At 40.3% G+C, this 16,357-nt stretch overlaps 1 protein-coding gene across 1 annotated transcript in view; it reads right to left on the minus strand.

Moving 5' to 3' along the window:
* CAT (catalase) overlaps positions 1 to 13,856 on the minus strand; it is a 36,651-nt gene extending 22,795 nt beyond the window's left edge. Inside the window, exons 1-4 of the mRNA XM_079103254.1 lie at positions 13,697 to 13,856; positions 3,676 to 3,847; positions 2,531 to 2,641; positions 1,482 to 1,612 (exon numbers count right to left, since the gene is read on the minus strand). Coding sequence (XP_078959380.1) covers positions 1,482 to 1,612; positions 2,531 to 2,641; positions 3,676 to 3,847; positions 13,697 to 13,762 — 480 coding nt within the window. The 5' untranslated portion in view covers positions 13,763 to 13,856. The remainder of the gene's footprint in view (positions 1 to 1,481; positions 1,613 to 2,530; positions 2,642 to 3,675; positions 3,848 to 13,696) is intronic.
* Positions 13,857 to 16,357: the final 2,501 nt, after the last annotated feature.

Consider the following 16,357-nt stretch of genomic DNA (forward strand, 5'->3'; position numbering starts at 1 on the left):
TTGGACTAATCTTCAATACTCTGCAAGAAAAATTATACTCTTCCCATTAAGGTAATGAATCTTGAAATGTCAAAATTAAGACTAACGTAATCATTGGCATTCGATCTTATAAAAGATATTACTGTACCAAGTAGAAGAAAAAGTAGGCCCAAATCTTCATCATGCCCCAGCTTAGGTCCAGATTTCCTTAACAAGACTCCCAAAGCACAAGAAATAAAAGCAGGAATGAATAAATGGGATAGATTCAAACCAAAAAGCTTTTTCTCAGCAAAGAAAACAATCAACAATGTGAAGAGAGAGCCTACAGAATGGGAGAAAATCTTTACCACATGCTCTTCAGATAGAGCACTAATCTCCAGAATTTGTAGACCTCAAAAAACTTTACATCAAGAATACAAATAACGCAAACAATAAATGGGCCAAGGAACTAAGCAGACACTTCACAGAGGAAGATCTACAAGCAGTCAACAGATATATGAAAAAATTTTCAACATCTCTAGTAATAAGAGAAATGCAAATCAAAACTCCCCTAAGATTCCATCTCACCCCAATTAGAACAGCGATTACCAAGAATACAAACAACAATAGGTGTTGGTGAGGATGTGGGGGGAAAGATACACTCATTCATACATTACTGGTGGGGTTGCAAATTGGTGCAGCCACTCTGGGAAAGCAGTAGTCCTTTGAAAACTTGAAATGGAACCACCATTTGACCCAGCTATCCCACTCCTTGGCCTATATCCAAAGGACTTAAAATCAGCATACTACAGTGACAGCCACATCAATGTTTATAGCAGCTCAATTCACAATAGCTAGATTGTGGAACCAGTCTAGATGCCCTTCAATAGAAGAATGGATAAAGAACTGTGGTATATACACACAATGGAATATAATTCAGCCATAAAGAATAAAATTATAATATTTGCAGGTAAATGAATGGAGATGGAGAATATCATGCTAAGTGAGATAAGTCAATTCCAAAACGCCAAAGGCCGAATGTTTTCTCTGATAAGTGGATGAAGAAACATAATTGGGGGGTGGGCAGTGATGGTAAGGGAAGAATAGAAGGAGGGATTGTGTAGAGAAATGAGGTGTGGGTGGGGGCGGGGGAAAGGAAAGATAATGGAATGAGACAAACCTCATTACCCTATGTACATGTATGATTACACAAACAGTGTGACTCTACTTCGTGTACAACCAGAGAAATGAAAAGTTGCACCCCATTTGTGTACAATGAATCAAAAAATAATAATAATAATAAAAGAAAGTAAGGGATCTAGAAGAGAAATAAAACAAATTAAACCCTCCCCCAACAAAAAAGATAATAAATATAAAAAATATATTTGAAAGGCCAATCCAGACAACCCAAATTCTTCTCTTTCTCCCTTTCCTGGGGCTTCTTCTCACATGCCAACCTATACAGAGTCTTTGAAATCAATTTAAAGCAACATTTGTGGAACATAAAATATGCGATCACCTACCAGTATGGCATCCCTGATGAAGAAAATGGGGGTGTTATTTCCAACAAGATCCCAGTTACCATCTTCAGTGTAAAATTTCACTGCAAACCCACGAGGGTCTCGAACGGTGTCAGCTGAGCCCGATTCTCCAGCTAAGAGAGTCAAATGGAAAAATGAAGCATAAGTGCTCCGGCTCTAAGAAACCAAGTTACAAAGGAAACATTAGGATCTGCCGTTTCTAATCCATTTCCAGAAGTAGAGCAGGCATTTACAAGCCTGGGGTAGGTCTAATTACCACCCACCAGCTAATTAGATCTATAAATCAAACAAAAGAATTAATTGAGAGTAATAAGAGAGCAGATATAATAACAGCTCAAAAGATTATCCACCTAATATAACTTTGTTTAAACCAGTAATTAAATTTTAAATTAAAATAAGGGAAGAGAATAATTAAAAAGATAAAGTGAGTTGTCAAAACTATGAGGTTAACATCAAGAAAATCAATTAAAATATAGGTTTATTTGTAATATGATTTATTTTTTGCACAAAGCCTAACACAGAAACCAAATTAATCATGCATTGTGATGTGTTGAGATACAGTATCATATTTCTAAATACTTACTAACTCTATAACAAGAGAAAAATCACTTAACCTTCTAAAATTGAATAACCCTGTCCTGCAAAGCAGATCTAAGCATTAATGTCTATAAAGCACCTAACCATGGTAGGCATAGACTTAATTCTCAATAATGGACAGCTAGTGCCATGACTACTGAGTAAGATCCTCGCTCCATGCTTCCCTTTGAGGCAACCACTATGGAAAGCTCTTCCCAAATGTCACAAAACTGCAGTGATGACTCTGTCACAAGGGTGATTTCCTAAGACTTCAACAAACAGAAATATAAGTAATTTCTTACATGTCTCAACTATGTTTTCTACTATAAAACTTGCAAAACTTCGGATAAGTGCTTGTTTCCTATTTCCTAATACGTTTTCTTGAAATTAAGTTATATATATCCCAAATAAAGAATAGACTGAATTACACAATACCAGTCATGCAAATGACTTACCAACAGTAGAGAATCGAACTGCAATTGGAGTTCTCTTTCCAATATGCTCAAACACCTTTGCCTTTGAGTATCTGGTGATGTCATGGGTGACCTCAAAGTAGCCAAAGGCACCTAATGAGAAAGATACAGAATCGATCACTATGACACCACCACTCAGACCATCAGGCCTCAAACAGGCACCTGGTGTTCAGAGAAACTGGTGGTATAGCCCAGCCTTCTAGGGGCTTCCAATACGATGGGAGAAGGGGAGCTGTCCAAACACAGAATAGTAGGAGTAAACTGCAAAGCTCAGTTATCATTCATGGTCAAGTGCGTGCCACGCAGCTGGAGCCAAAGGAAGAGATGAGTGGGGCTACAGGTAGTTGGTCAAGGTCAACCCAAAGACACAGGACCTCAGAGGCCCTTGATACAGGCAGGGCCTAGGAGAGAAAGAAAACAAGAAGAGAGGAAGAAAATGCAGGGGAAAAAACAGTTCTAACAGTTATTAAGGACGCTCAGAACCAAACATCACACTGATTAGCATATTAAATTGTGATGGAAAAGACAAACGCAGAAAAGACAGAAGAAATCTAGCTAGGAAAAAGAGCTGAAGAAATTAGGACATCTTAACCGGAAGTCCAAGGGCGCAGGCCAAGAGAATGTTTCCTTTCTTTCCATGGAGCTCTTTTTCCTACTGAGTTTTTCAGCTTTCTTTTAAACCCCATTCTCATTTTTTGTTTCCATCATAAAAGCAAGATACATGTTTTACAGTTTTAGACAAAAAGGAAGGAAAAAATCATCTCAAACCTATCACTCTAACAGTTATGCTCAATTTTGCAGTTCATTTCAGTATATAGTAAGAGCACCATTTAAACCTAGCTGTGATTACAGTGTATGTGTCTGTATCTGTATTTTTGTATTTTTATTCTTTTACTGACAGTATGATGGAAGAAATGGAAGATCATTGATTTTAAAATAAAATATTTTACACATAATGTTCAATCCAAGGAAACAACTACCACATAATTACTAGTTCCCCTTTCAATAGACATTTTTCCTTTCTCTGGAGGTCTGGCACCTCTATTAAAGGTCCTCCAACACTTTAGGAAGTAAATTTTGACCCAGGTGTTCTGAAATGATCCTTTTCCATAAAACAAAGCTCTCACCTGCTCCCTTAGCATGCACGACTCTCTCGGGAATTCTCTCACGGTCAAAGTGAGCCATTTCATCAGTGAAAACCACATCCTGGACGAGAAGGGGCCCACGAGGACCCGCAGTCATGACATTAAGTTTGTCTCCCACTGGGTTCCCAGCTCCGGTGGTCAGGACATCAGGTTTCTACGTGAACACAAGAGGAAAAGAAGTGTAGGAGAGTCCTGTGATCCAACATACCATCACGGGACACATCACTTTGCAATTTTTATTACATTCTGCCCTCTTTTTAAATTTCCTGTGTCCAAAGTACTGAAATAATTCAAGAAATGCCACTGCCTGAAATTTAGAGTCAGGTCTCAGAAGTCCTTGACAAGTCTCAATCCCCATCTGCTGAGGACACCTGCTCTGAAGAGCAAAGACAGCTAGATAGCCTGCCAACTGGCTCGGCAGCGGCTCTAGAGTGATCCACAGGGTTCCACAGGGAAAGTCCCCAGGCAGAGAGACCCCAAAAAGGATCACTTGTGCTTAACACCGAATGTCCAAACTGATGGTGAGAAATGGCTGGTGCTTCCCCCGGAGTGACCAACACTCTGTTACAGGGCGGCTGTTCGAGGGTGCCATTTCTCTCAAGCAGTGTATGCCAGCCACTGTGACATCTCTTTTGGTTTAAAAAAAAAAAAAAAAAAAGTGGATTTTATTGTCACTGAAAATATCTTACTTTTCATAAGGTGGATTATAGTATTAATGTCTGAAAGATGTCAAATGTCTCTGAAATGAGACAGGATATTTTACTGTATTACAGAACTAGTTTTGATCCACCCATTTCTTCAATTTCAGTGACATCAGAAGCCCCCAAGCTGTCCCTCCTCTCGGGTGGGAGAGGCAGTCTTTAAGCCTCACATAATACCTCACAGCTCCCACTCAGTCCTTTTCCATAGTCACATGGGATATGGAAACTGCCACAGATAACTGCCTCTCCAGTGTCTTCCCTGCCCACTGGGAAATCAAGAGGCTAAGCTTTGGTTTCGTTCTCCCCGGAGAACAACTGAACAGGGTCTATTGCGAAAGTCAACAGACCAATCCCACATACCAAAAAAGCACTGAGTATTTCCACATCTGGAGTGGATATGTAATACTCATTCCCTGTGCACAGCTGTCCTGCATATTAAAATAAAGTTAATACTGAATCTTCTCTAGAAGGTGATTTGATGGGGAACTTAAACTATAAAAGTCCTATGACCTATTTGAAACAAAGACACTGAATAAGTGATCTTGAGATTTGCATAATTAGTAAACAAGACTCACACACACTCATAAATCCCCCTAGCCTGCTAGAATTATTTTCACATCAAAATGGGAAAAGGTCAAGGGGGCCCCACGTCTCGAGAAAGTATGAGTGCTGGATTACAGCCAGGGTCCTACGTCCAGCTCCACTAATCACCAATTATGCAGCTGCTGGCAAGTTTCAATTTTTCATTGGCAAAATGGACAGAATAACTACCTCCTAGAGTTAATATAGGAGTTAAAAGAGCTAAACATATGCAAAACACGGCCACATACCATGCACATGTACACCACCATTTCACCCGGCCTTGAGAAAGTGACCTGACAGCAGAAGCAGCCGAGCATTCTAGATTCTTCTAGTAATCATGACAGATGTGTAGCAGTCTCTTTTTGAAGATAAACATTTAGCTACTACGTGGGACCCTGTGTAATTTTATTTTTCATCTAAAGTAGAAAATGAATCCAAAAGAAGAGCAAAAGTACACAACTGTCCCATCAATTTAAACCTAAATCCCTAGTCGGCACAGTGGCACACACCTGGGATCCCAGTGGCTAGAGACTGAGGCAGAAGGATCATGAGTTTGAAGCCAGCCTCAGCAACTTAGGGAGACCCTGAACAACTTTTCAAGACCCTGTCTCAAAATAAAAAATAAGAAGAGCTGGGGATGTGACTCAGGGGTTAAGCACCCCTGGGTCCAATCTCTGGTACCAAACAAACAAACAAACAAAAACCCTAAAGCCTTGGTCTTCAGCCTTGATTGCACACCAGTCAGGGGGCTTTTTACAGCATCCTAACGCCTGAATAACCCCCAGAGATTGCTGGCATAAGCAGTCTAGGTGAGGTCCAGGATATTTTTAAGCCCCAGGTGATTTCCAAGTGAAGACAGAATTAGAACCACAGACTAGAGCTTTGGGGTGACACAAACATAATAAATGAACTCAGGCAAAATAAACCTGTCTACTCTTTAAACTTTTTTTTTTTTTTTTCACCATATAAGCAAGGCACTAAAGAAAGCCTAAAAAACATAAAGGGACTTCCCAAAAGAATAATGCCAAGAGGATCCCAAGTAGCATAGTAAAATAAAAGGTAAACACCATACTACATATATGAAAATTTACAACAATCCTTCCAGGTAAGAACTATTATTCCATTCTCAATATGGGAAACCAAAGGGTAAGGAAGTAATCTGCCCAAGTAGTAAAGCCACAACTTGAATCCTGTCTGATTCTAATGACAGACTCTGCATTAATTGACTAGGTTACACTAAGCCACTATATGCTCTTTTTTACAGTCACCTCAAAGAAGACAGGAACTCAAGATATATATCAACCAACGTAATGGGTGAATTCATTAGGAGCTGTACTGGAACAGTTTTAACAGAGAAGAGACAGACTGTGTCAAGGGTCCCCAAGACCATCCCCAGGTTCACTGACTCTCTAGGATTCCCAGAACTCAGCATCCAGTCAGTCATGGCTACAACTTACTACAACAATCAAAAGGACACAAAGCAAAATCTCAAAGAGAAAAGGTTCATGGAGTGAAGTGAGGAGCAAACCAGGCGCCAGCTTCCAAGAGTCCCCCAGTGAAGTCCTACAAGTCGCATCCAGTCCCTTCAGCAAAGAGTCAGGGCCACGTGTATGAGAGGATGTCCAGCAGGGAAGCTCATTAGACTCAACAGTCAAATTTTTAAATCAAGGGCTAGTCACATAGCCCCTCACCCTCCCAGGGGGGCAGCAGCTGTGCAGTGTAAACATGTCATTTGCACAGCTTAAATATAGCTATCAGGGTGGTGGGAACACTCCCCAAACCCAACTGGCAGACACCAGGCAAGGGCCAAGCATGCAAGCAGGTCTTTCTAGGGACAGCAGTGTCCCACCTGCTATGGTCACAGCTTCTCTTCATGATCAGGGAAACCAAACACACTGACTGGACAACTCTTCATTTTTCTAGATGGGGCAAGAATATTTCTAAGGAGCCCTTATCTTTTAGAGATAAACACTAAAATGTTTATAGAGGAAGTGATACCATGTCTGCAATTTGCTTCAGAAAATGGAGGAGATATAGATTGAGGGACAAGCACTACACTGGGCATCACATTAACCTCTCCTTCAGTACTGGTCTAAATTTACAGTAATATAGAATATTTTTAAATGCAGAATCAAAGAAAAATGTTTCATGCAAGATATATGGCAGAAGTTGAAGCAAAGGAAAGAAAGAATGGAGGACTGCTTCAGTGCTGCTCTTACCTGAGTGTGTGGCTCTGAGGAGACCCTGTTCTGCTCTCCCTGTCTATACACGCTTAATCAAGACGAGCAGGAGAGTTCAACACCACACATGAATACACACTGAGCAGTGGGCCTGGTGATTATCACTGCCTCCTGCCCGAGGGTTTACCATCACTAGACTACGTGGAAACCTTAACTCCCACGAGGCCATTCAGTACTAAATCATGCCTTCAATCTGATGTGCCTTTTTTTTTTTTTTTTTTTTTTTTCAATCTTGAAGCATTCGGGGTGGGGGAGATAGGTGTTTCTCAAGCACAAAATAAATCAATGAATTCATAACACCAGATGCACTTATATATCTTGTAAAGTGAACTCATCCTGGTTAAGCCAACAGGTGGTATCAGTCCATATGAATTAGTCTACAATCAAAAGGCAAAAAAGAGTTTTCATTCTTTTTTATACATTGCCTAAATTATCCTATACACTGTACCTGAAGGATTCAATAAAAAGGTATTCAATAAAATATTAAATAATATATCATCAAGGTAGGGAAGTAGCTCAGTGGTAGAGTACATGCTCAGTGGTAGAGTATATGTGCAAGACTCTGGGTTCAATCCTCAGTACCTCAAGAAATAATACTAATTTGTCACAGAACAAGTGAGTTCTAGTGAGGATAAGAAAAAAAACAAACTATGGTCCTGATAAAGAACATACACGGTTACTATAGGATCTGAGGGTGAACTGAAAACCGTCTTCATAACACGCTAATTGCTATCAAATGCACAGTCTTTATACCCTATCAACCTAAATATGGAGGGACACTCTGAAGAACACTGATATTTCCTGGGGGAACAAGGGAGGAGCACTGCAATGGGAACATGCCTCTCATGGAAACCCTGTGCATATTCTAAGTGGAAAGAGAAGCTTAAAGATAAAAGAGGAAGAATTCATAAACGGTTTTGAAACAATGATCCTTGGCCACAAGAGTAATAAGAAGGGTGTTCAAAGATCAATAACAAGGTGGCACCAGCCCAAAGTTGAACAGTTGCTACACAGATGTCCTGGCAGAAGCATTTTCTGAGTAAGGATGAAGTGGCCTTTGTGCACGGTCATGGCTCTGGAAGCCTTTGGGACTAATTCTTGTTGCCAGGACTGGGAGCATGAGAGTCCTTCTTCATAACCTCCAGATTTAGCATTGTTGCTGGTGGTCAGGCTTGACACAAGCAATTCTATCTTGATTCTAACAGCTTCCTAAGCCTTAGGCTAACATCAACACATAGGGCTAGGGAGAGCAATAAGGTGTCTAAAAGGCATGTCCTTGGTGTGTAACCTCAACAGGACAGGGAGAGCAAAAGAGAAGATTCAAAGTAGTGCCAAGGACCCCTGGGAAGAGAACCAGGAGGTAGGGTCTTTTTGTTTTTTTTTTTTTTTTTTTTTTTTTTTTGTTGTTGTAGATGGACAGAATGCCTTTATCTATTAATTTTTATGTGGTGCTAAGGATATAACCCAGTGCCTCAAACACACTAGGCAAGTGTTCTGCCACTGAGCTACAGCCCTAGTACCACAGGTAGTTTTAATCCAGAAAAAAAAGAAAGTCACCTTAAAGAACAAATATCAGACTCCATACTCACAGTGCTGGACCTCCAAGAAAAGAGTGACTGAATACAGCTCCTCTCTCATGCCAGTGAGAAATGTTTGTTTTTCAAGCAAGGCTCTGTCATACTATTTTGTACAAGGCTAAACACAGTATAATACTTTCTAATTTTTCCCTCCTCTGGGAAAACTGCCAAGTCACTTACCTGACAACTACAATGTTTTCAGTCAGAAATGGTTGAAACATTGCTACTAGTTTTCAAGAATCAGAAACAGAAAGAAAAAAAAAAAAATTAAAAACAATAATCCTATAGAAAATAAAACTTTAAAATACATAAAAAATTGCTATTGCAGAAGATATTTTTTCTGTCTTACAAGTGTCTTAAGTAAATCTGGTAGCACTGAGATCAGGTCTAATCCTCAATCTTTCCAAAAACAGGTAGTTTTGGAGAGGGAGGGGAGAGTTTGGAGAGATTAGCTCACAAATGAAGTTCAACAAATGAGATTCCTTTATTTTTTGTATTAGAAGCTACAGTAGTACTGTACTTAAAAAATAAAAAAATTAGAAAATAAACACAAACTAGTATTTGTTTATTTTACATTTTGCAATCATCTCCTTTCTTATTTGGAGAAAAATTGTGGAATGGTCTAGATATTGGTAAGGAAGTATAAATGAATTCTTAGAAATTTTGATTCCACCTCTCATGTTTTTCCTGCTGACATACTGTGACTTAGCAATTCTGCTTCTAAACATTTCCCATAAGAAATAAAACATGGATCAAGGATGTATATCATTGCAGAGCACTTGCCTAGCCATGTGCAAGGCCCTGGATTCAATCCCCAGTTGCAGAAAGAGACAGAAGGGAAAAACGAAAGCACATGTACACAAAGAGTTAAGTCACTCAGTCACTCCCTCTCCATGCCATATGTTGGCAGTGAAACATCAACACTTATTATTCAGGTTACCCTAAAATTTATAGACCCTCATGGGCTATCATACACAACTCAGTGACAGAAATGGATGGGCTAAGACCCAACCTCTCTCCCAGGTAACAAGGTACTGAATAAAAAGGTAAGGCTTGAAATGTTCAGATTCTCCTGCCTGATCAGACAGGATCAGAGACTACTTACTAAACCTAAGCATCCTGAAGGAAGAGCCCTTGCATTCTAGGCCGTGAACAATAAAGTACCTACTAAGTTCCATTCAAAGTGGCTAGGATAGCTATAGAATGGCCTTCCTCCAACTAAGGTATTTTGAGTAAGAGACAAAGACTTTTAAGTGGATCCAAAAATCATGCCTATGAAGACACATAATTGAATACTCCATTATTAAAGTTTACAAAGCTCCCAATTCACTTGTCAGCAACAACATCTGACCACAAGGAGACACGCCCAATAAATTGCTTTCACATTGGCTGACTCTGGTCCAAAGGAGGATCCACCCAATTTGGCATTCCCTAGCTGGTTCTTGAGTGAGGAGACAACAGAGTGCCCTTCCATAGTAGATCCAAAATCTAAAGCTCTCAAAGTTCAGTAAAAGATCAAAACTAATTGGGGAACAGAAGGGAGAATACTGATACAGAGCTACCCACTTTCATCAGGATTTACCAAGCATGGGGACATGTTTTTGTTTGGTTGTTTGTTTTAAATCATATGTTACCAGCCTATTTTTCTAACAAAAGAAGTATTTTAATGCCAGAAAGTTAAAAAGAGATCATGTCTATTAGTCCATCACCGTATCACAAGAAAAATGGTTAGCCAAATTTTCACCAAATATGGAATGTATATTTTAGATAATATAATAGAGTCAGTTTCAAGGACACATAGGTAGACTACATTTTGCAGACTTCCTTGCAATTGTGTGTCCTGCAACAGAGTTCCAGCCAAGGCATGTGAATGGAAGTGACTCTAGTCCCTAATCCTACCAAATGCCCTCCTCTGTGACTAACCCTTTATGGCTGAACAGCAATGGCCTCCGGCACCTTAAAAGCCATGTGCTGACCAAAGAGGAGCCTCCTTCAGCCTGGAGCCTTCAATAACTGTGGGGAGCAGAGCATCTGCCCGCCCCCTACAATCTCAAGCCACTTTGGGTCCTCTTATAGGAGAGAAATAAATTTCTAATATGTTTACATCATTATACATGTTGGATTCTATTATTACAGCATCTAACCCCCAGAGGATTTAACTTATAGCATGGGCTATGAGTCAACAATAAAAAGATAAGCAAACCAATTTTTCAAAGGACAAAGAGACACTGCAAAGAAACGTACAAATGGTCAATAAGCACATGAAAAGATGCTCAGCATCATTAATCATCAAAGCAATACAAATTAAAACCACCGAGATAAGAGCTCAGAACCACAAGGACTAAAATTAATAAAATGACAACACCCAAAGTAGGAAGTGGACTGACTGGAACTATCTCATACACTGTTGATGGAAGTGTAAAATGGTACAGCCACTTTGGGAAGAGCCTGAGCAGTTTCCCATAAAACGTTCACTTACCCTATGACCCAGTAAATCCACTCCTAGGCATTTTCTAAGAAAAATGAATGCATGGATGCACAAAAAGACTGATAAAAGAATTTTCATAGACACTTTATTCATAATAGCCAAAAACTAGAAATAAGAAATAAGAAGGAACTTTTCAGGGTGATGGTAATCTATATCTTCATAAGGGTTTAAGATTCACTAGTGTATATATTTATTGAAACTTGTGGAACAGTAGACAATATTTGTGCACTGCACTGTATGTAAATAACATCTTAAAAGCATAAGCACACATTGAACTGCTAATTCACATGGCCAGTGTTCAGGAATAAAGCATACTGATGTCTTCAACTTACTTTAAGGTGCACTAAATAAATTAATAGACCACTGGATGAACAGTTGGAATAACCTGTCATAAAAGATATATAGCAAAACATTAATTATAGGATCTAGATATGAGTATATGCTGCAAAATTCCTTCGACTCTTCTGAATGTTTGGAATTTTTCCACAATAAGGCATTTGAAAATTACATAAGCTATGTGGCATGTACAAAATTCCTTCTGGAGGGGAAAAATAAGCAATTTTCACTCAGTAGCAAAAACTTGAAAACAAAATATCAATGTAACTATCAATCTGGAGTTATAAATTGATATAACTATCAATTTAGTACATGTGACACCATGAGCAAAGGGAGACAGCAACATTTCAATGGAGACACCCAGGTGGCCCACCTATTTCTCACATGGGCAACTATGCCAGGGACTTAAGGATTCAACAAGTTAATGATTCTCCCAAACAAAGAAACAACAAGCCAGTCTCCAAATAAAAGTCTTTAGAAATTAATACATTTGTTTTATAAAAATCTCACTACATCATCCACAATTTCCTCAATTTGCCAAGCATTCACGAAGACTTCAGTGTGAACCAGGAAACAGCAATCACTTTATATGCAACAAGTCCTGGTCTCAAGAAGTTCAGTTCTAATCTTGACTCTGCCACCACCTAACTGCATATCCTTGATTAAGACTCAGCAGGGTGCAGTGGCGCATCCCTGTAATCCCAGTAGCTCAGGAGGCTGAAGCAGGAGGATCACAAGTTTAAAGTCAGCCTCAACAAAAGCAAGGTGCTAAGCAATTCTGGGAGATCCTGTCTCTAAATATATTACAAAATAGGTCTGGGATATGGCTCAGCAATTGAGTGCCCCTGAGTTCAATCCTCAGTAACCCACCCTCTAACCAGCAAAAAAAAAAAAAAAAACTCTTACATCTTGGGCTGAGAATGTGGCTCAAAGGTAGAGTGCTTGCCTAGAATGCATGAGGACTGGGTTCCATCCCCAGTATTTAAAAAAAAAAAAAAAAAAACTTAGGAAAAAAGAGCTATTTTAGTGATATATAACAAAGAATGGGACTGGAAGCTTAGAGAAGAATTACAGCCTTCTCTCAAACAGAGAACCATTAACACAATCCATGGATAAGCTCTTGGCATCAATGCCCCAGTTCATGAAGATTTTAGCACAGTTTTGAGAAAAAGCACTGGGCTGGATAGGGAAAAGTGCATTAGTAGCCCTCTCTACCACGTTAAAACTGGGCATGACACTGGTTCAACCAGTCAGCAAACTCAACCAAATGCAGTCTCCTCAAAGATGCCCTTTAAGACTCTGCACCCCTGAGAACAGGCCAGGAATGCCTCCCCCACCACCACTGGATTGGATCCCTCTCATTTAAAAGATTCTGTTCAGACGTCACCTGCTTTGGGGAGTCTCGCGGCCAAATGGTTCATTACCTTTACAGTCCTTGGGTAATTATTAGACCCCTCATCACACTGGTTTTGTATCTTGTCTCCCAGACTAGACTCTGAACTTCTCAAGGGTGTGGTTCTTGCCTCACTGGAATTTATACACCTTGGCCCAGCACAATGCAAATGAAATAATGGATTTAAAATTCTTTTATTTAGTCGTTTAATGCTGTACATACTACACATGTCACCATGATTGCTGCTGAAGACATCAACATAAAACACAGTTCCTTATATCCCACAAACATGAAAGCGCGCAGATATTGTTTTAGGAAGGTTAAAGCTAACGCCTGCTCGCACTCTCCTCTGACTTCCTCTCTGGAAGCTGCAGCTCTCTGCCTCTTTCTCCATGCGTCTTCCTTCCGCCCTCGAGCTGCGACCTCTGTCCCAGCTGGCTAAAGTGCAAAATCCTGAGCCAACCACCCTTGACCAGTCGCCAACGACAAATCCTGCAGGCCAACCAACAGTCCCGCGCCCCCGCACCCAGCGAAGGTAACAGTCCCTCCACCCAAGGAGAGCCCCCCGCCGCCCGGGGCGGGTGGTACAGCCCGGCGCAACGCAGCCGCCGGGCAGCAGGGGCCGTTACTCGCCCACGCCCCGCCATTCGGCTGCGACCCGCCGGCTCCGAGCGCACAGGGTGTACCTGCGCCGCCCGCTGCTCCTTCCACTGCTTCATCTGGTCGCTGGCTGGATCCCGGCTGTCCGCCATGGTATCGGCTTGGCGTTGCAGAACGTGGCAGGCAGCCTCGGCTCGCGCGTCCCCACCCTCGGCAGACGCTCGCGTCTACTGCTCGGCGGCTGAGGTCGGAGACTTCAGGCTCCGCCAATCGGCGCCGCCCCCCTCCCGCCGCCTCCTGATTGGCCGCGAGAGCTCTAGGCGGAATGGGATTGGAAGGCCAGTGGGCCGAGGAGCAGGGGCTCGTGGAGCGAGGCGGGCCGGGGGGACGCGGAGGGACTGGCGGGGGTGAAGAGGGAAGCGCTCTGGGGGCGCGACAGGTGGAGTGCTGCGACCGTGCTCGCTCAGCTCCGAAGAGAATCCTGGGTTGAGTTCCTTCGTGCAAAACCAAGTTGTGCCTTGCCCTGAAATAAGTATTGTTTGCTACTGAAGGGTGCATGGGTGCTTTTTTCTTATATACTCTTTTTCTTATTCATGGATTATCATTTACCAGGCTACAATACTAATTTTACTATGAGTTGGATACCAATGTTATCCTCATTTTACAGAATAGGAAACTGAGGCATAGGGAGGTTCAATAAATAACTTTCCCAAAGTTACATGGTTACGAAGGGATAGAGTCAAGATTCTAGCCCCATCTCCAGAACCCATGGCTTGTTGAAAAAGTAAATGTTGAAAGAATCAAACAAGTCATTTTCTTCCTCGGCTAGGATAAATACCAACAAAGTAAAAAAAAAAAAAAAAAAAAAAAAAAAAAAAAAAAAAGACCTCGAATCAGTCACATGTTAACCTTTGTTCTTTATATGAACATTACCCTGTTTGAGTTTTCATTTGTTGTTATTCTGATTTCTTTTTCTGTTACTGTTGGTTTGGATTTCTAAGAAATTATTTCCAGAGAAAGAGAAATAGAGAAACAAGATCAATTTCTGATCTTGTAATATCTTGTTTTAAATAAGGTATATGCTTATTTTAAAATGACAATAAATTCATACTGGGTACATAGGTAGAATTTTCTATTTACTGGCTTTTCTATTATAATTTAATTTTAGTTTCAGTGAAAATACCTCTAAAAATCAGGCCTACTTTACAAATCCTGGAAACCTATCTATTTGACTGTTAATTTCAAGTGATTGGTCAGTAAACATATTTGGTTCCAAGTTTTAATATTTTATTCATATGAACACATGCGTATTAGGTTGGTATTGTTATTTAGCAAGTGCTATTTTCCAATTGTTCAGAACCTGATGAAATAAAATGTACTGGCACAAAACAATGTTATTAATCCTGATACCACCAAATCTAAAACCAAGCTTAAATGTTCAAGGGAAAAGGTTGGGCACTCAACTGGGGAGCTTTATAAATTTTCTTTCATCAGTACTGAAAGAAAAGAATGGAATGAACTCTATGACTTGTTAGATGACAGATGTACCAAGTCACAGGAGCAGGAACAGAATCTAAGGTAATTATTTTCTTACCTTCTGTTTCTCACCCTCTGAGAGGCTGAAAATGTACATATTTTAATTGTCTTCACTATGTCCTTGTGGGGAAAATGTAGGGGTAAGCAGAGGGAGGGAGGGAGGAAGGGAGGGAGGGAGGGAGGGAGGAAGGGAAAGGACATAATAAGAGCGGTTTACAATTCAGAATGAATCACTATCTGAGGGACAGTGCCACAGCTCTGGGATCCTAGCCACAGTAGCCCAGATGTCCCTTGATGTCTGATATGGCCATAGTTGGAACAATCTTGAGAAGAAAAAAAATTCTTATGCCTTTTCTCACCCCCACCTCATGTGCCATGCAACACTCTCAGTGAGGAAAAAGAAATGTATTAGGAAACAAGAGTCGGAATTTATTTTTACCTTGATTTCTCTGTTTTCTGATTTTAAAGGTAATATATACTTACTAATAGACACCTGAAAATGCAGACTACTGAGTCAGATCATCATATGTAAGTGATAAGTAGATATTTCTTACCAATATTTTCATATATATATATACACACACACACACACACACATACATAGAGGTGTGTGTGAGAGGTTTATAATTGATTATAAAGAAGATACAATCTTATGTCCTTTCTCTTTTCACTTAACATCATAAAATGAAGTTTTTCACAAGTCATTAAATATTCTTCAAAAAAAATGTGAAATCTCTCCCACACCATGGCTGTACAATTTGCAACAAAATAGCTGTTTGTTTATACATTCATTCCATTACCAGGAATGCTTAAATTTTTTTCTACTGTGGCAGTATAGTGATACCCTTCCTCTGCATTTTTTATTTGCTTCTTTTAAGATCCGTTTTCAGAAGTAGTTTTCAGTTCAAATCATTTGAATATATTAAGGCTCTTGTGACAACAAGAGCTCTGCAACACTTGAAACAGTTTAAACTCTCATTGGCCTAGAGTGGGATTGGCAATAAAATCTTAAATATAGGTGATTAACTGGCTTCTATATGTTTACAAGCTATGCATTTCATTAGATTCTTTCAACTGAAGAACCCATGTTGTGTTCAGCCATCTTGGCAACCCCACATGATTCAGTTAGCCACTGAATGCTGCCATATCCTGGGCCCTCTGCCTTGCTGTCATAACCCACACGACCAAACTCTCGGGTCCAGCGAGGGGCA

This window comes from Sciurus vulgaris, assembly GCF_902686455.1.
Source record: "Sciurus vulgaris genome assembly, chromosome: 11".
Taxonomy (NCBI): Eukaryota; Metazoa; Chordata; class Mammalia; order Rodentia; family Sciuridae; genus Sciurus; species Sciurus vulgaris.